Genomic DNA, 21,128 nt, shown 5'->3' on the forward strand with positions numbered 1-21,128 from the left:
CACCCTAAACATTAAAAAATATCTAGGAATACAAATTTGAAGAAAGTTTATGATAAAAATCGTGATCTTGATGTTGTAAATTTCATATTTACCATTATCTTATTTTCTGTAATTTGTATTAATGAATTTCTTGTGATAGATGAATTATGACTCAAAAATCAAATTGCTGAAATCGGTGTGAACTATTGCTGTGAATCACAACCTATAACCCTTAAAAAAAGAAGGCCCTTTACGTTCTGTCAGCGCTTCCGCTTTGTATTTTGTACCGGGTACAGTAGAAGAAACTCTGATTTGAGAGATGCATCGCTTCTGGCGATTTGCGTGTTTTTTCAGTCGGGAGAATATCGTGCTTTGATTGTTGAGATGATCGTTGAAAATAACAGGTCAGTGGCAGTAACGCAGCATTTATTTTTGCATCCACTTCGAACTTTGTATCAACAATACAGGTTACCATTTGAGCGATGCTTTGTTAAAAACACATTGATTTAAAACTGCATTTTGTTTACTTTCAGAAATAAATAAACAAATTACAATTTCCATATCCCTTATTGTTTAAAGGTTGATTTGGAGTTTAGTAACTCGTTCAGTACCGAGACTATATGAGATCTGAATCTAAAGCTTAGTATGGGATCTGAATCACAAGAGCTCCCAACTTCTTTGGTTTTAAATTTATTAGCTTTCCTAATAGGGGAGTTATTTCTGCCGCAGCCTGTAAGCAGAGTTGTAGTCCTAAAATATTTACAGCGTATGAACTGATAAAATACATTTGTGACAATAGAGAGAACTTAAGAATGTAAAAAAAAAAAAAAAAAAAAAAAAGAATTAAGATTGTAAAACTTATGTATTAATAATTCCGTGGATGTAGGTAGAAATATAAAAGCTGCAATACAAATACTGTTTGATTGTCTTAAACTATTTTATGCTAGTTTCTTGTCCTTAAATAAATAACATAAATGGGTATGATTACACAGAAGGAACCAATCTATTTACTCGTTTCGAGTAAACATTTTTCTTCGCTTGATCAATGTACTTGAACAGTTGTTAAGGATAGAATAGAAAAGAAAGTTGTATTAGTCACTTTGTCATAGGTGTCATGGCCAAATAAAATAAGTAAACAAACAAACAAATACAGACGAAACAAGAGTAACAAACTACTATACGTGTGGAAGCAGAAGGGATACTCTAATGACTAAAATTAAGCATGGTGTATTTCACCGTGTACCCTCGACTACAGCCCTGCCTGTATGTCAATGACATTCTTCTTTCATGAAAATAATATTCAAAACAACGAATTCTTTCGTCCACGATGTTTCGGATATCATCTCATAGTATAATAAACCACACTATAACGCTTGCCTAAACTATTACTGATTTACCAAAAAAGTGCACAACTCTCTGTAATTAGTAAGAAAATATGTGTATGGAAGGAATTTTTACACTTGGATAATTATCTCGTTGAAGAGCATACAATCATGATCGGCACTGGGTGATCATTATTAAACATTCAGCCTTACTAAGCTACTTATACTCAATGATCATATACAAAAATGTCATATGATTAAACTTAAGTCAGATATCTCATCTTTCCACAACTTAAAATATCCATTTAACAGCAAAAATGGAGCCTCTCTGGGTTAGATTGCTTACGGATGCATGAAATATAAATGAAATATATCAAAATATGAACTCCCGTCTATAAACGATTGTATTTCAAAATTAAATAAATATATTGTTCACTGACAAATTTATTTGCATAAAATTTCATCAAAGAAAAGGAAACGGGACATACATAATTTTCTTTATTTGCTTTGTGATTTGTCATCGCATGGGTAATTATTTGAATGTGTATCCAACAACAGAGAATAACCAAATGAATGACATGTACCAGGAAAACCAAAAGAAAGAATAAAATATACGATGCAACCCCAACAGGCTCAGTGAACAAATCATGATCAGCAGAAAGGAAAGAAAGAAAACTGCTATTTGTACACACACACATACCTATTATCACATGCACACATTGAAAAGCTTCTTCATGGTAGAATGTACAGACACATAACAAAAGTTTCACATTACAACGTAGGTGAATAGCTAGAAGTTTCTATCCTTCGACGGAAACAATACACGAACATCAAGAAAGCTGATGATGACGATGCTACATGCACGAAAGAACCATGTAGAACCTAATGTCGGCCTCCTATATTTCTAGGCACTTTATGGAAACTTATGTTATAATTATAGTTATGTACTTTCTGAAATATCAGAATTAATTAAATAATAGACCAACACTCACAAAAATGAGTGACAGATAATACATTATTACTATCAGTTCAGTATCGATGTCTAATAAAAGTGGGATTTTTAAAAATGTTAAGTTGTCGCAAAGATGATATTATGTTTTGAAGGGAAAACGGGCCATTTGAAATTTCGAACAATTCCAGCGGAGACAGAAGAAAAGGCACAATGTGGATCCACGACTGTCCCGGCTAAACCGGGAAGTCTGGGTGTCCTATACACAGAATAGTCTATTTATCTTGATATGCCCTTGTAACTTTTGAACTAATGGACAGAAAACGCTGAAATTTTGTACCGTGTAAATATTGGCAGAGATGCATTGTCTGGCGTATTCTGTGATACCACAAGATTAACAGTGTTGTTAATCCAACGTAAAGTTGTATTATTTTAAATGGTACTACATCAGGTTATTACATATTTCAGATCTAAATGTCAAGTGAAAACTTGTAGTGTTACATTTATTATTCAGTATTACAAACTAAGGAAGCTCCTTCGTGGCTAAGTGGTTAGCGTACGCGCCTTTGGCGTGGGAGGCCCGGGTTCGATTCCCGGCGGGAGCTCATGTGGTTCGGATTCCACGTTAATTCCAGATCCGCTTCTCATATAGCCTCGTTGCTGAAAGAGACGTTAAAATCAAAATCACCTCAAACTAAGGACGCTACAGTATCAAATATCCCAATTTTGGTTGCTTCTACAACAGTAATAATATAAGTGAGATTGAAGGAGTAATGCATATCCAAAGTAATTTAGTTTATAGTACTATGAGCATAATACGACGAGTTTAGAAGTAATATTAACGAAATTACAGGAAACTGAAAATTTGACTTTTTAAGTAAAGCTTTTATTTCGAAAAACTGCTTAAATAAGTACTTCACACTTATGCGCCATTTTAAGTAATACGTATATCAAATTTTACAGTTTTTTCGTGTCTCTTGAGACTTTTAAGGTATTATTGTAACGGAATTAAATTTTGGGTTAACTTAAAATAATCCAGTACCGTTCCAAAATTATATTATTATTTTAAAACATGTTCTTAGTTTATTTTTATTTTATGTTATGTACTGTTTACTTTTAGTTATTATTGTTTTAGACAACGAACAACGGGAATTTTGACTGTGGTTCAGTTAAAATGTATCTCAACAACGTTCTATATATCGGAAAAATGACCATATGCTGATAATTTGATATCACAGTTATACCTTATACAATTTAGGGATATAGTATACACGAAGCTGCATCAGTTCGTGAAGGAGCAGGGCGCTCATACTTTTAGGGATTATTCATTGAGTATGTACGAACTTACAAAGAGGGTAACAAAGCGACTTTTATTTACTTATCGACTGATACGAAAATAAAAAAGAACGTACCTGTACTTTATATCTGCATGTGTAGTGCCCTTGTACTTTATCTATGACTATGTGTGTGGGGGGGAGGGGGGAATTTAACGCATATCGCATGTCTTGTGCACATGGATACTTCTTACTATTGTACTACGTAGAAAATTTATGGTATTTTATGTAGAAGTGGTAATAGAACACAGAAGTAACGCAGATCATGGGGCTCTCATGTATACTATTACCCAATTTAGTATTCTCTGTATTCTAATTTAACCTATGTTTATATTTATTATGTACACGAAATGGCATACGCTTACCAAAATGGCGGACAAAACAGTCTGAATGTAAAGGGATTGACTAATGTAGATAAAACTGAGTCGACCTAGATCTAGTTTTAACGTTTTGCAATTCTTAGATAAAAGATCGAATTAACGCAATTCCTTTTCTTTTTCCGTCTAGAGTTACAGAAGAAAAAGACAATTTTGTAAAAAGAGATATCTGCAGTGTATAAGTTAGGTAAACAACAAAACTTATTATAATTGACTATCTACAATTGAAGCTTTGTACTCCTGTTGTTCTGTGTAAGTATTCATAAACCTTTGAACAACTACATGTTCATGTGTTATCCCTGTACTTCTTATCTGTACTTTAGTTACTCACTTATCGGATGATCTATTGAAAATATCGCTGACTGCTTGTTTCAAGATCCAGTGCTTGCTTCTCGTATCAAGCCAGATATACTTAACGTTCCTCTTCTTGTCCTTTCGGCAAGTTACTTAAGTCAAAGAAGGAACAATATCATCTTGATGTAAACGGCATTATGATCTATATGCCTATTGGAAGCCATGTACGTAATTAGATGTGAAATTTATCTCAAAATTTTCTCGAAATAAAGTTCTGTGAAAAATTTAATATATGTAAATTTCAATTCCTTGTAACTTTGTTTCTCCTTGTTAGAAATATATCATATGTTGATCATAGTATTTGAAATTAAGATATACCTACTTTGAATGTGCACCCAGTCGCTAACGCTCTCGCCTTCGGTACGAGAGGTCCCGGGTTCGACTCCCAGTGGGGGCATTTGGTCGAAAAAGTATAAAAAGTTTTTTTTTTCAGGTCAGCCATCCTGAATGAGGTTTTCCTCATTCATATTAGGCAAATGCCGGGCTGGTACCTAACTTATAGATCCAATTCCGCTCCCTTCCTTCCCCCATACTTTCTTGTTTCCCTTTCGCCGGATAGTGTGCTCGCCGAGGGACGTCATCCCATATTCGTGACTTGCTAAATGGCACAGACACCGAAAGCCCAGAAATCTAAGTCCTAAATCCTAATATGATGTATTGTTTTTTTTCGTTTGTAATTTGACCTATGAAGTCGAATCGTCGGGATGCACAATATTCCAAAATTTCTGTTCATTTTGCTTTGTAGTACTTTCTTAATACTGCTAGGTACATAAGCAACAGAAACGATCTCTCTAATCATACTATTGGATTGCACTAATGTTCTTCTTTGATTATTCATAGAATATATGATGAAAATAAGGGTGCAAATAAGAAACATATTATAACAGTGACGAAATCATAGTAAGGTAGTAACAATGTTGGAAGCCTTATTTAAGAAAAGTGCATTAATGATATATATATATATATATATATATATATATATATATATATATATATATATATATATATATATATATATATATATATATATATATATATATATATTATGATTTGGTATCTATTGTAAATTTGTGTGAAAAGTTACGGTAGACATTTGTTTCGTATTTAAACGTTCTATGTTCTATAATTATAAATAAAATTCTAAATATACATCTATGGAGCCAAATATTAAAACTGAAAAATATATGGCTTTTGTTGGCACATATTTGTTTTATTATTGTGAGAGATATATTAAAAAGTATTTAATCACAGAGGTTTCATAAAACCAATAGCATTGATGGGGAAATAATTTGATCATTTCCCGTATTTGCATTTGTCATTTATAGCAATTAAATTATTATCACAAACATTCAATTATAAATGTTTACTTATTTACGGAACTTAAACGCAAATTAGTTAGTACCACAAAATGTATCTACATAACAATATATATATAAAGCTTATACTTGTTCAATTCGCATATTTAAGTAGCTTGTCTAAGTATAGGACAGTTTCATTATGGAACTTTTAAAATAAATAAAAAATAATAATTATGCCTCATTACTCAAAATTTAAAGCTCATTGAGCATACAAAGCCATAATTTTAAACATGATGCGAATAAAGTAATACACCTCTTTTACTTACAATTTCGCGCGAAATAAAATTCAGCAAATCTTTTAAGTTACATTGACAAATTTATCTGTTACATTTTGTTATTCATTACAATCTTTTAGTTTTGACATTATTAGAATATATTTTACGTGAATTATTAATATTATAATTTATTAAATTTCATACAACATACTGTACTTTCTGGTAACGTATGTCATAGTTAATTTGTAATTTTGTATCAACACAAGTAATGTGATGTAGCTGAGTGCTTAATAGGATGAGGGATCTCTATGCACGTGATTTCGTGTTTGCTCTAGATAGTAGAAACTTTATCTTGAATCTCAAATTAAATGGTAAAGTTCTATCCGTACTATTTTTGAAACCGATAATTTTGAGTACGTTCTTATTCTTTATCCCTAACTTCGTAAATAATTAACTAATAACATATGTATGATAGATTCATCTTATTTTTTATTCATCAGTTATGTCATCTCTTTCTTGTAAATTCATCTCCCAAATTTTCTTCTTTTTCTAAGCAGTTGTGTACTAGAAGCAACAAATGCATCAATTTCAGAATTTATCAATGCGTCAATGCAATTAGAATATGAATTTAGAAGAAAGAGATGACATAACTGATGAATAAAAAATAAGATCAATCTTTCATACATATGGCATCAGTTAATCATTTACGTAGTTTGGGATAAAGAATAAGATCGTGCTCAAAATTATCAATTTCACCAAGGGTACTGCTTATTTAAGGGGATACGATATACAAGGGTACATTTGACAAGTGTCAGGTATATTTCTTTGAGGTATTTCAAGTACAAACGCTAGATTTCAGACACATGCATAGGATGTACTAAACAGCCAAAACATATGCTCTGTATGTGACTGAAATGTACCTAAAGTGCTGAGGACTATACTCTCTTTTGCCAAGAACATATCTAGATCATATTAGGCATGTTCCCCAGGTACATGTCAGACATGTGAAAGGGGCAGACATACACTGTGATTATCACTTGCCATCCATGTGATTTTTCTCTCATAGGTACATAAGACATATACTGGCGACACTCCCATGTATCTGACGGAACATGATAGGCATATGTCTGCTATGTAATTGTGCTATTAGAGTTGTCAATGGCGGAAATTTTTTTTTAAAAGCTACAGTTTTTCAAAATCTAAATTTCCTCTCCAATTCGTTTATACTTGATGTAACTGAGAAGACATTACTATTCCTTTCAGCTAATATTAACCCCTGCTACCAACAATAACTACATTCAAGCTTCGTCTCATATTTTAAAATTGATCTTCTGCAAATAAGAACTCATTTGTTTTAATTTCATAATGTTTTAATTTTGAAATAGGGAATGGTTGTAAGTAAACCAATCCTATCGATAGTCTACCTTTATTTCAAAATTCAAACCAAGTTATCTTCTAGTGATTGAGTACCTGAATACATAAAGAACTCGGATATACTTATCAATTTAATGGATCACTTGAAACAAAGTACTATTTACCATGTTAATATGACGTTGGACCATCTTACAACCTCAGAAAGGTTTTGATGCGATGTGGAATGGAGTCATAGTGGTCATGAATGGTAACATGTGAAATATTACACGTTCCGCATGCAGTGCATTACTTAGTTCCATAATAGAGGATGGAGGTGGAAATCTGCGTTGAATTCATGTCTCCAAACCGGACAGCAGATGTTCAATTATGTTTAGGCCCTTCGATTGGTCGGGCCAGGGCAGGTTTTCAACTTCATCCCGATGTTTCTAGAGCATGCCGAAAGAGTACAGCTGTGTGAATGCAAGCAAGATCATCCTGCGTCTCGCTTCATTGTCCGGAAATATATAACCATGATTACTGGTCCCCTAAAATAGAGACACAATCATGGACAGTGACATGACCGTTAAGCGCAGGACGTACTACAAACCAGGATATTACAGCTCACAGCATCACAGACTCTCACGCATGTTTCAAACTTGAGCAGAGACACTCGGGATTATACAGTTCTTTGAGATTCTTTAACACATAAACACTGCCCGTGGTTTGAAATAAGATGAATGATGACTCATTCGACCATATGACACGTTTTAAGTATCAGCAGTCCTATGCTGTATGTTCACCTCACCATTAATGTCGTGCTAAAATGAGTTTATATCAGCGGTTTCTTCCGTGCAACCTGACCCTGTAGGTCTGTCATGTAACTCGTGGAGGACTGTGATTGTCTCTTCATCGATGGTTTTGCCCAGTTTTGTAGGTCGTCATCAGTTTGGACAGTATCCCTTACGACACACCACACAAATTTGCCTCTTTCGTCACGCTCGCACCACATAACAGAGCGCCAACATTTTGCCCTCTTTGGGATAGAAAGATGTTGTCCATTTTACACTATGATCGTCTGGTTATTTTTCTGCACACTGCTGTTTTACTGCTCTTCACGTAGTACGGAGTTTTGTCTAACACTTCACTACCAGCAGCCCGGCGCTGCTATTACCGATTGACTATTGCCAACCTAGATATTCGACATATTTCTAATTACAAACGTTTCTATTAAATTGGATGTATATATTCAGTAGTACAGTTATTTATTTAATATGTATTTATCTAATGTATATTTCTTTGTAGCACATTACGTTTATGGTGTATATAGGGAAGTGAGATCATGTCGTGCAGTTTTACAGTCCTGCAGTTAAAAAGAGATATTTAAAAGGGTAACATTTGTTTATTAGGGACCAGTTTGTTTTTTAAAGCAAGAAATCATTTAAAGTTCTGCCACTATCATATCTACGCTATGGTACTCTATCTATACCCTAACAGCACAAGATGTGCTAGGCATGTACCATTTAGGTGTACAGCTACTTTTTAGGTACCTGACACTTGGTACTCATGGTATTCATGTGCTAAGTATGTACTTCAGCTACCTAAAGTTTTAGGTGCTTGTTACACCTAATTGATATTTGCGACTATGTACCATAAATCTAACATACCTGGCTCAGTTTCGCATTATGATAGTCATATCTTTCTATGTCGTCACTTGGGACATATCTTTCATGTTCGAGGTACTTCCTTTAGGTGCATACTTTTTCATATACTTATGACACATATTTGATATTTACAGCGACGCACAAATGAAAGTCACCTGTTTACATTTGCTCATGCGTAGCAACATGCAACGGTTTCTCACGCTTTCTGCTCCACTTTCTGTCCTTCTAGTACACAATCGCTTAGAAAAATAAGCAGCAAATGCGCCAAATTTGGGAGATGAATTTAGAAGAAAAAAAAAACATAACTGATGAATAAAAATTAAGATGAATTTTTCATACATATGTGAACAGTTAATTATTTACGTAGTTACGAATAAAGAATTGTATGTTTCACATGCTAACTGTTGCCGATCATTTGAAAGTGAATATGGAAGAACCATAAAGTAAAGTATAAAGACGCGCGTCATTTTGTTATAAAATTACATGGCTAGCGGATTTTATCTGATCCCAAACGGTTATCGTCGAATATACAGAATTACAAGAGCATTCTGATTAGCCAAATTAAAAAGACTCCAATGATTATTCCTCTACAAGCCACGTTTTCTTCATCGTCTCCGTGGCCAAGTCGGAAGAGCATGCACCTAATGCACCTAGTAATTAAAGGGTTGGTGGTTCGCGCCCACTCTAGGATACTTTTTTGTACTTTTTTAAAGTGCTTTTTAGACTCATCTTAATGTAAAGAAAGTACGCATAATGGCGATTTGGGGAGTAATTTTCACTTACGGTATGGGGAATAACATACCTAGAACATACCCAGAACATACTAGGTAAATTCCCCAGATAAATGTCAGGCATGTGCCTAGGGGCGGACATAGACTATGACTATCACTTGCCATTCATGTGATTTCTCTCTCATTGGTACATAAGGCACATACTTTGCACATTCCCATGTACTGAGGGAACATGATAGGCATGTGCCTGCTATGTAATTGTACTGTTATTGTAAAGATTGTGTTTACTTTTGGATTTAAATTAACATGAAATTATCTTATTATTGCAATAAATACCCTTTCAATTACCAATTCTGTCATCACTTGATACCCCAATATCATCTCACAATCTTGACTACTAATTAGAGGACAAATGTTCAATTATATTTACAACTATATTAAAAGATGTGTTAATTATTTCTAAAATACAAATTGATATCATAAATTATTTGTAAGTATGAAAGTCTTATTATAAAATTATAAGTAAAATTTTATAAGTATTTAGGATAATTCTGAATTTCTATTGCCAGCATTGAGTGTGATAAGCGAAACAAATGTTTGAGTTATCAGACGCCGAGTGAGACCGTGTTGGGGGAGAAAGTTTGTTTTAGTCGTCTTCAGGTTAAATGGAATGAATAGCAAGCAGATCAGTATAGACAATCAAGAAGTATTAGGTTTGGGCTAAAGTTATTCCTTATTTTCATGTTATAATTTAGGTCCTGACAATGATATTTTGAGACGTTTTAAACCATTAAGATATTAATATCTATTCACCTTTGTATCATGAGGGACACAGACTCGATCCCCAGTCAGTGTACATATAGCTTACATTCTACGCGTAGCCTTTGTGACTTAAAGAGGTGTTAAATCCAAACGAATAAACATACAAAAAACCAAATATCTGTGTCACATTTAAAGCTTTATTGAGTAAGTTGTATTCACAGAGTTATATGAATCATTTCAGAGTTGTGTCACGACTGTATAGCTTACAAACAATATTGCACATACAAAACGTAAAAGGGTAATTAGAAAAGTAAAATCATATATCTCAAATACAATGTTGCAAATTTTTCGGAAATTTTGAACCGGCAGAAATAATACCCTTTTCCTTTTCCTTCGGAAAAATTGGAAATGTTTGAAATATGATATCTCTCAATATACATTATTTTTTAACGAACTTTAAAAGCTAATATTTTCTGTTTTAAATACGGCTATTATGGTGGATAAAATGCGCCTAGACAATAGTAATGAGTTGTAATGGAAGAAGAGATCTTGATTTAACTTTCAGATCTATGAATAAATAAGTCTACTAACACACTTATCACTAGATGTCCAAAACTACTATAATTAGGGTCTTGAAATTTTGTAGAACCCACCCAGCTAGGTACCTGCTATGCACGTACCATTTAACTTCCATAACAATCGTTTACGTACCTGGCACTTGAGGATTGTACATTTCATATTCCCAGCATGTGTCGCTAGGTAAGTACTCTTCGAAGAACTTCTGACACTTGAAAGCTATTTCACATGCTTTGCTGGAATGTGAGGAACGCAAATTAGACATACCTCATGTACCACGGCCCGATCGCACGTACATGGCTTCGCATTGCGACATACGTTTTTCTACGTCCACCCAGATGCAGTTAGTCAAGGAAAAAAGGCGGTTTGAAAGAAGGCGGTAGTTCATCGTGAGGTGTGTACTGTTTGTGTTTAATTAACATAAAATAAATTAGAACATCATCTACAAAATTTCTGTTTCTTCAAGGTAAGTTACGCGTACATATGAAAGTTCAACGACTATTGTTTTACATATTTAGTAATGTATGTACATGACCTGTTTTCATTTCACATGTTCTCCATACCACTTATGCGTTCGAACTTTTGAATATTACAGTAAATGTTCAATAGAAGAAAATACCAAATTATGCATAATTGTTATGGATTATAATACAATTAGCCTGTGGCTTGGCTTCGCTCTCGTCTTTGTAACAGCTGGTAGAGTCACAGACATATGCCTAGTACAGTCCCGGTACATGCAAGTATATGTGTCAAGTACATACCCGGTACGTGATATGAAGATAGCAGGTATATTCCTAGATATGTGTCAGGCACGTACCTTAGGCCGGAAATAAGCTTACTCCCTTCATGTGAATTTCACATGATTTCTCTATTTTGGTACCTATCATGTATATTCCAATGTACCTCGAGCTACATTCTTTACACATGCTAGCATGTATTTGTGTTGGATGGGAAATAACCTATTTGTACCCTAGATTTCAGTTAAGACGGAAGTTCACGAGATTAAGCCAATACAAAAGGAAAAGGTGATCTCAGAAATTTTGTTGCAGTTGTTCATATATTCGAACCTATTAGATGTAAAACTTTCAAATTTTGTATAAATACTCGTATTACCATGTACCCTAGGGGCTGACGATAAGTTGGAGATTTACGAAATGTGACCTCTAAGAGAGGAAACTGGGTAATCAAATATGTAACTCCATTGAAATTAACTTGCATCAACAGATGTCTTTTCTTAGACCTTAAATATCGCGAATTGCTCAATACATAGTCTACCAATGTTTGTGAATAGTTTGAATAAGAAAGGAATTTGTACTGTTTATAAGCAGAAATATTCAGAAAATATCAGTCAATAGCATTTCTTTTAGAAGCTCCTGCATTAAACATACGTTCCTATAAATAGATTGGTTAGATCCTAAGTGGTGTAACCCCAGAATTTAAATTTCTCAGGGGAGAACAGTGATTCACTTTAGCATTAGAAAATAAATGTTTTTGGCTGTAACCACGAGAGAAATATTAAGTTGTCATGATATACTGAACTTCAAAGTTCTCTCCTTAAAAAAATAAATTCTGGAGTTAAAACACTTTGATACCAAATGATCTAAATATTTTTATAATTATTTCAAATGAAGGAGAAAAACAGATCTTTTTCTTTGAAGTAAGATTAGTTTTTTATATTTCTTTGTGATTTTTATACTACAACCGTGTTCAAGACATCTGCCATGCACCCCTCTTTAAAAGAGGCTTTGCACTCTTGTCTGCAGATAGATTTAAATGAAAGAAATATAAATATTTTTCCACCAATTGTGATAATTTGTGAAGCGAAAATACTTAAAATTTCCAACGTATGGTTGTGAAAATATGGCTTGTAAAAAAGAAGTGAATTGCCATTTTTTTCTGAACAAGGCTTTACATGACAGTTTTATGAAGTTCAAATAACGTAGTATGTTGGACGTTGACTGGTAGCTGAGAAAATTATATATTTTTCTTAAGAAAAGGAAAGAATAAAGATTTTTGTAATTTTTTATGTAGACACATGATCCATTTGACTCTATTGTATATGAATATGTTTTGTGGCTGTCGCGAGAAACAATCCATAATTAATTTATTAACTTGTTAATTGTAAATTAACCTAAATCTCTGAAATAAACTTTAATTTACATATAATTATGATTATCAATTTTTAAGTACTAGTTATCTAGTTTCTTTCATCATTTCATTTCAATGCTTTTTGTCGACTTGAATATACAGTATATCCATTAAAATAAGTGATAGGGTAAAATTCAAAAATCTAAAATATAAGTACTCACCAAACGAAGCCATACGTTTGACTTCATTATCTGATTCTTCTCGTTCTGTAAAAATGAAAGAATATATACAATTACTTAAACATCACAATAATAACTAGCAATTTATTTAATTATGTTGTTTAGAACTTACTTCAAAGTAAAACTGTATTGATTTAGCAACCATCATTATTTAACAAAAATGTTAAAAACCTGAAACAACGTATACATATTTCATAGATCTTACAAGGAATGAATATTCATGGTTGCAGCAAGAGGTCCAGTATTAGGCATTGTACAGAACCACCAGAGTTAAGACAGCTATTTCGTAAGATATAAGGCCTGGGAAAACCTCGGAACAAGTAAAAGTAGAAAATAGTGCGTTATACAATAAATAGCTCCTAAAGTTACAAACTAACAAGGATAGTACTTGAGTACTAGCGGACGAACGGGTAAATACACACAAAAAGAAAAGCATGTGTAATGTTAGCAATCCGGAAGCAAACAGTGATGTCCGCTTTTCTGCAAGATACTGCAAACGTCCGCAAGCCCACGGTAAAGTAGAGCACGTGCCATAATTACAGGGCGTCTATAAAGTCTGACCCCGGGCCATTTTTGCGGAAACGTTTGGGTGGATTGAAATAACATCGCACAAGTATCCCATTATTTTTTAGGACACCCATGTTAAATGAAAACGTATTGCCCCAGGGGCCACCGTAGGGTCCCAGGCAGGGTCCATCTTACAATTTTCAAATGTTAAGGTGGGTGAAGTAGTGTATCGTTTGAAAGGTATTGTGAAAAGAAACAAGCTGCAACAAGTCCCGAGTCTGTATGCGCACCATATGAAAAATGGCGGTCATAGACTCTTTTATGACAACTGTGTTGACATTTTGACTGTCTACTATTTTGTACAGGGTGAGCGTAGAAACTTGGGACTTACTTGATCTTGTTTCTTTTCACAATGCCTTTCTAAAGATATACTACTTTACCCCTTACCATTTAAAAATTTTGGTTGGACTCTGTGTGAGATCCTCCGAGGGACCCTGGGACACAACTTTTTCATTCAAAATGTGCGCCCCTAAAAATAATGGGATACGTGTTCACCGATTTTTCTATTCACCCAACCCTTTTCTGCAAAAAATGGTGCGGGGTCAGACAGTATAAACGCCCGGTATTTATGGCACGTACTATACTTTGCCCAGCTCTTGCGGACGTTTACATCTTACAGAAAAACAGATATCATTGTTTACTTCCGGGGTGATAGCATTACACATGCCTGCCTTTTTGAGCGTATTCACCCGTTCGAGCCCAAGTACTTTCTTTGTAAGTAGAAAGACATACATATTTTTTACGATGAAGCAAGGGCATCATTTGGGAAGAGCACGGGTCAATTGCTACCCTGAGTTTGAGAGAAACATATTTTTAATAAATTGTATATTAATATGTTAATATAAAACGTGACTATTATATCAGTGGACAATCTTGCTCCCTCTTGTCAAAATCTAAAATAATGCTACTGGGACCAAGGACAGAAACGTAACTAAGGAGTGGTCCATTCTGAGCATATTGTCCATTTCCATTTCCTTCTCTTTACACCTGTGTATATATGAAATAAATGCATTGATAGACCAATCTGAGACACACAGTAGGCAATTAAGAACTATAAAATTAAATTAGTAAAGTAGCAGTTTGATACAGGCAGCTTACATAACAAGCTACGAAGTAGTGGAAAATTTTGATGGTAGTTTGCAACAGCGTTTACTTTTTCATATAAAACACAATTGAAATTTGCCACAATGGTTACTCACATGCTGGCTTTCTAATAATTCAAAGACACTGTTAAAATAATCAGTGAAAGTTCTCATTACTTTATGAGCTTCTTGTATGTAGACGCGGATTCTAGGGAAGTTATATGGTCTATGGCCCCCTTATTGAAGTCCAAATTTACACAAGGTAAAAGAGTACTAGCCATATTTGATCGTATTTGATAAAGGACAAAAATTACAAATGGACGTATTTTTGACCTTTACGATCAAACTCAGTATGCAGGACGGACAGTGATGTATTTTTGACGAAACCAGAACCTAGTTACATTTTGTACTTGGTTGTTTTTATATAAGTTTTTGTATATTTATCTTTGTAATCATATGGAAAAGGAAGTAACTTCGGGAAGTAAATAAGTGCTCGCAGATGCCATAACGTTTAATCTTTGATTCGTGAGAAGTATGTTATGTCGAAATTCTAAAGTGAAATATAATGATACGTAGAGGATGTACAAATAAAGGGCCATACTCATATCTATATCTTTTGTCATAGCAACATTAATTAACAATATCATCAGACACTGTCACGCTATCTGTACAGATCTCCTTGACCATTAGGTACCTGATTGAAGGAAGCAGTATATTATACGAGTATAATGAAAGCGATATTATGTTAATACCACAGGCAGTAGTATTATTTCGGATTTTGCTTGTAGGCAAAGCTCACCACGACATAAGTAGTTTTACGTTTATCAGCAGTATATTATTATATTATTGATTAAAATGTATGTGTCTCAAACTTAGAGGGCAATTGCACCCTGCTTCCCTAATAGGCCACTTAACTGTTTTTATCGTAGTAACGATATGCTCTACTAAAACAAAACATTGATTGTTCCAAATTAACTAATTACTCTTGAATATGGGGAAAATTAAGCAGAAAACGTCAGTTAATTCATCAAGTGTGTTGACAATAACAATTATACAGATCAGTAATAATACCTTCACACAAGCAACAGTCCCATTATTGACATAATTGTACAATGGGAAATAATCACCTCAGCTAAAAGATATTAAGATTCATTTTAAAAACTAAAAATACTAAGATTTGTTTTTATTGTATAGAAATTATTTTATCATAAGAAAAAAATATGTCATTTTAAAAGAAAAAAGTAACTGAAAAGAAATTAAAATGAAAACAAAGATTGGGATGGTGTCGTACTGTGTATTATAACATTTTGTAATGTGCCTAATATTGTACTTTCATATAACAATAATGTGTACTCCTTTGCCACATTATTGTTAAAATTATCGATTATTATAAATCTATGTAGTAGACCATATATCTTAGAAATTGTGGCATGGCGAACCTTATCATTAAGTAGTATAGGGTTGTTCTTAATTATTGATTTAAATTAAAATGAAGAATGGAAAAAAGATTAAATGAAGGATACATATTGTATTCCAGTACACAATGTCAAGAATATAACTTATTTTCTGATTGGATGTATCAGAACTTATTAATCAAGATACTCAGAAATTCAAGTATTTTCCCGGTGATCAATAAGTGTAGCACTTAACTGGATGACTGATTCTACAGTAGAATCATTTGTGACCTCTGTACTTTTCATTATTTCATATCGATGATTTGTCTTTGATCTAGTCTGTATTTATTATAGTCTCCCATTACAAATGGGATTTGAAACTTAATAAACACGATAAATAACACACTACTGTGATAATTCACTGTCTTGGGTAATAACATAATTATTCACACAACAATTGGAATATAATCTCAATTGTTACGAACATGGATACCAAGAGAGATATAAAGTGATTGTCAATTATTTTAAAGACATGTTACTTTACCTCATAGCCTAATGTTGTCACAACTATGATAGCACCATAAAAATTGTATAATTATCAGAGGAAGAGAAAAGAGTATTACTATCTCAACTGACTGACTAATATATATATGAACTAAGGAAATAATAAGTATATTAAACTTTGGTACTAAAACGTATTACAAGGATGTAACTAATTATTGTCAAATTGATGATGTAATTAGTGCTTTCTTTATAGGGTGTTTCAAAACAATACCGACAACGTTTGGGAGGTGATTCCTAACACCATAATAAGACATAGAGTATAGACCAACCTGCGTGCACAAATGCTCCTTTTCGGAGTTATAGGCTGCCAAAAACATGAAAAAATCAACTTCAAAAGTTCATAGCTCCAAAATTATGGTATCTACCGTAGTCGGGTCAAGACTTCACTTAGGAATTAATACGTGCGCTATCCAAAAATACATGTTTCAGAATCCTAAGGTATTCATGCAACAATTTTTAGAGGTAGTTTGGTTACGAGCATTTAATTTGAAGTACTCACCAAGTACCTTTATAACAATTTCTGCGGAAGTACCACAGGTTTCCGAAACTTTTGTATTTGGATATTGCACATACTACTTCTTAAGTGAAGACAACGGTAGGTCCAATAGTTTTGGAGCTATGGGCCCTTAAAGTTCATTTTTTCATGTTTTTGGCAGCCTATAACTCCGAAAGGAAGCATTTGTGCACTCAGGTTGGTCTATATTTCTCCTCTTATCTTTTGTCAGCAATCACTTCCCAAAAGTTGTCGCTGTTGTTTTGAAACACCCTGCATCTGAAATGGAATTGATATAAACCCATTAGATAGCGCTATTCGTATATGATCACTTATATAATAAGAAGAATGAACTATGCAAGTGAATGATGATGAAAGGGTAAGATGGAATAAATGAGAAAATTGGAGAACTCTGGAAATACTTAAGGACACACGTCGTCTTCTACAAATTCAGATGATCTGGAATCAAACCAGAGAATCTTCTGATCAGAGGGAAGAATACTGCTACCATTTCTCTTTCACAGATTTTGAGAAAGAGGAATGTCGTAATAGATCTATGTTTATAGAAGTATCAGCTTTTCTGTTAAATTGAAAACTAAATGTAGCAGCCTACGAAGAAACATAACGTTCATATTAAGCATTTTTCTTCTAAAACATCAAGTTAAACGTGATTTTTGGGCAGTAGAGTTATAGCATTTTGACAATTTATTTTTAGATCCTAAAGTGAAATTTATACTTCGTTGTACATACTTTAATAATTTATGCACTAAAACACAGTTTTAGAGTATCAATTACATACAGTATAAACTCTAAACAACATAACAATTGACAAATTATCATTTTAATAAATGAAACGAAAACTAAACGGCAATTCCATTCAGCGGGACCTTTTTAAATAATACAGATCAATCATATTAAATAATAAATATTAAACAGTTTTAAATAAACAAACACAAATAATTCTTGTTAATTATGGCGACAATTGTACAGTCTTGTTTAAAAGAACCTTTAATCCACCTTCTCTTTTACGATTTTTTTTGACAAATTGAAATACTCATTTAAAGGTAAAGTATTAGGATTTCCTATGTGCAGTTGTCAGAATATGCCCTTTTAAAGCAAGGTGGATATTCAATTTTTTAAAGCAAGACTGTAGATATACATATATGGATAATATTTATCGATGGATTTTCTTGATAGAAAGGAGACATGCAAAACGTTTGATAGTAAATTGTAATTACTTTACGTATGCAATTATCTACACCTTGTATTCAAGAATTGAAGTTTATGCTCAGTCTAAAACACCTGAATTATCAAATATGATTTCGTTTCTGAGAAAGGGAGAGACTTGTGCTCTGCATGTAACCTCTCTACATATGACTACAATAATATCTTCCATAATTGTAAGCAAAGAGAATAAAATGTTCTCTACTAGAAAACCCAAAGACGCACTTTTGTGACAAAATAGCATTTTCCTATATTTTAAGTGACTTAGATGGCCCTGCAAAGAATTTCAGCGGCTTTGATAACTTTTTGTACGAAATATATGCCGCATTTAACAAAGTTCGTATGTTAAATTCGACCTCGATGTTGATTTAGAGAGCACTACGATAAACAAACTTATAAGTTTTCCTTCCCTTACTTTCTCTGAGGGAGTAAAAAGCTTTGCATCAACGTTCCATACTAGAAGTTACATAGTAAGCAGAGATAAAAGTGAAAGCACTTTTTGTTTGTTTAAAATTAATAAATTCTCCTCCGAAATCTTCACCAAATTCGTCGCTGAGTGTTCTCTCACCCAATTTGTGGATAAATATACAGAAGTGTACCGTACACACGAAAGATAAATACATCATGATTTTGTAGTAAATTACGTTGTCACAAATTAGCTTCATGAAAAATTCGCGCGTTCGCAAATGTGTATTCTAGCGTGTGTGCTTCACTGCATATCTACGTGTGTGAGTAAATACCGAATGAATAATGTGTCCAATAACAGTAAGCTTCGCGCGATACTTTCTTCTTTCGCTACATTGGGAGTCGACGTAGTCTGTTTGTCAGGGATTATGGAAAACAGCCAAGTTGACATTAGGCGATTCGCATTCCGGGTCACGGACTACGGGACGACCAGCGTCGTATTGATTGCTGGCATGGCTTCTCCCAACGTGAAACACCAAAAAGGCAATAACGTACAATACATTCTGCTCTTTTATTTTTTGTCTGCTGCAAACAAAACACTACGACACTTCTAGATAAAAACCAAAGAATAGATAGAATAAGTAAACGAAATAGATAGAAGAAGCTGATTACTGTGTACTGCGATACATCATAAGTTTGGTTGCTGGTTTTGGAGAGGAGGTGAAGAATATTTTGAAAATATATGATCTAAAAGTTATGTGATACACAATATACCTGTTGAGATGAATGACAGAAAGAAAATAAATATTGTTTATTCTATTTGAATGGTTATTTCTTTGTATTTGACTGTGAAAAGTTGGTAATGAGTTGAAGTGAAGAATGGAAAATTATTCTACATAAATACTTGAGACTTCGTAGTGAGGGACATCAAGTCTCTAAGTTAGTGATTCTTGTTGAACGATTAAAGACGCCTACGATCACAATAATAAAAATAGAGAGAAAATATGTTTTATAAAAGCCAATTTAACAACTGTCATTAGCGTCCGAATGAAATGTAAATGCGGGCGAAAGTTCATCACTTCTTTTTTGATTAACTTTAAATGTCAATACTTATTCGATTGTATACATTACTTCTTTCGTTTTCCTTTTTGGGTTATAAAATTAAGAAAATTTGTCCTCAACAAATAGTATAGTGAGAAAAAGAAAATACCTACCTTAACGTCACCTACCAATCAAAACCATAGTACAGGAATAGAACGTGTTTTAAATTAATTTCAGTTATTAGGTAATCAACATTCAATATTAGATAGCTTGCTTGTAAATTATCTTTTAAATTACATTAGATTAGAACATGACTTTATACTTTTCCTTCGTAGAAGTAATATCGTGATTAATAATAATTTTCGCAACAAATGAAGTGCATATTGCACTTCCTTTCTAGATGACGATGTCTCTAACTTGAACCTTCACATATAATTACATGCACTGATAAATCAAATGATTATTGTAATTTGTACTTAATGCAGTTTTCAATTCAAGCTATAAATGAATAACTTAGAAACACGTATACATTTATATCAGAACGAGACACTTGCACATACTAATGTCTAATTAAGACTAATGTTCATTCTATAAAAAACTGATAACTATGAAAATGTGTTTTCTCTCCATTTCATGGCTGAAGTGAAGATGTCATGAAGAAGATAAAGAAGTAGATAGTGCTATAGGAAAATTAAACGATCTTCGTACGTTTCATTAAGTAAAGTATTAGTTTAAATATTCCTTCTTTCACTTCTAGCTAATATGATGGCGAACAATCATTTTGATCACAAGTTTGAAAGAAAGTCTTCAATGTAGTCTTATTGAGATAATGTTCTCAAAACGATTTATGTAGTCTTATAGGTATAAAACAAAAAATAAAGTATACCTGAAACCATTTTACGTTCAAAGAAGAGTTTCAGAAATGGAAATGAAGAAGATTAAAATGTCCTTAAGATATGATTGAATACTTTTCTATAGAGCACATTGCTGCACAAAATCTTTCACTGCGCTGTAAGTTAAAATGTATTTTTAAAAAGTATCAGTCGTCGTCGTCGATTCG

General features: G+C 33.3%; 1 protein-coding gene across 1 annotated transcript in view; it reads right to left on the reverse strand.

Moving 5' to 3' along the window:
- nAChRbeta1 (nicotinic acetylcholine receptor beta1) overlaps positions 1–21,128 on the reverse strand; it is a 682,881-nt gene that overhangs the window by 260,592 nt on the left and 401,161 nt on the right. The window contains exon 3 of the mRNA XM_081748586.1: positions 13,281–13,325. Within this exon, the coding sequence (XP_081604712.1) occupies positions 13,281–13,325 (45 nt within the window). The remainder of the gene's footprint in view (positions 1–13,280; positions 13,326–21,128) is intronic.

The sequence above is a fragment of the Thermobia domestica genome, chromosome 2 (assembly GCF_964235325.1).
Source record: "Thermobia domestica chromosome 2, izTheDome1.hap1.1, whole genome shotgun sequence".
In the NCBI taxonomy this organism is placed as follows: Eukaryota; Metazoa; Arthropoda; class Insecta; order Zygentoma; family Lepismatidae; genus Thermobia; species Thermobia domestica.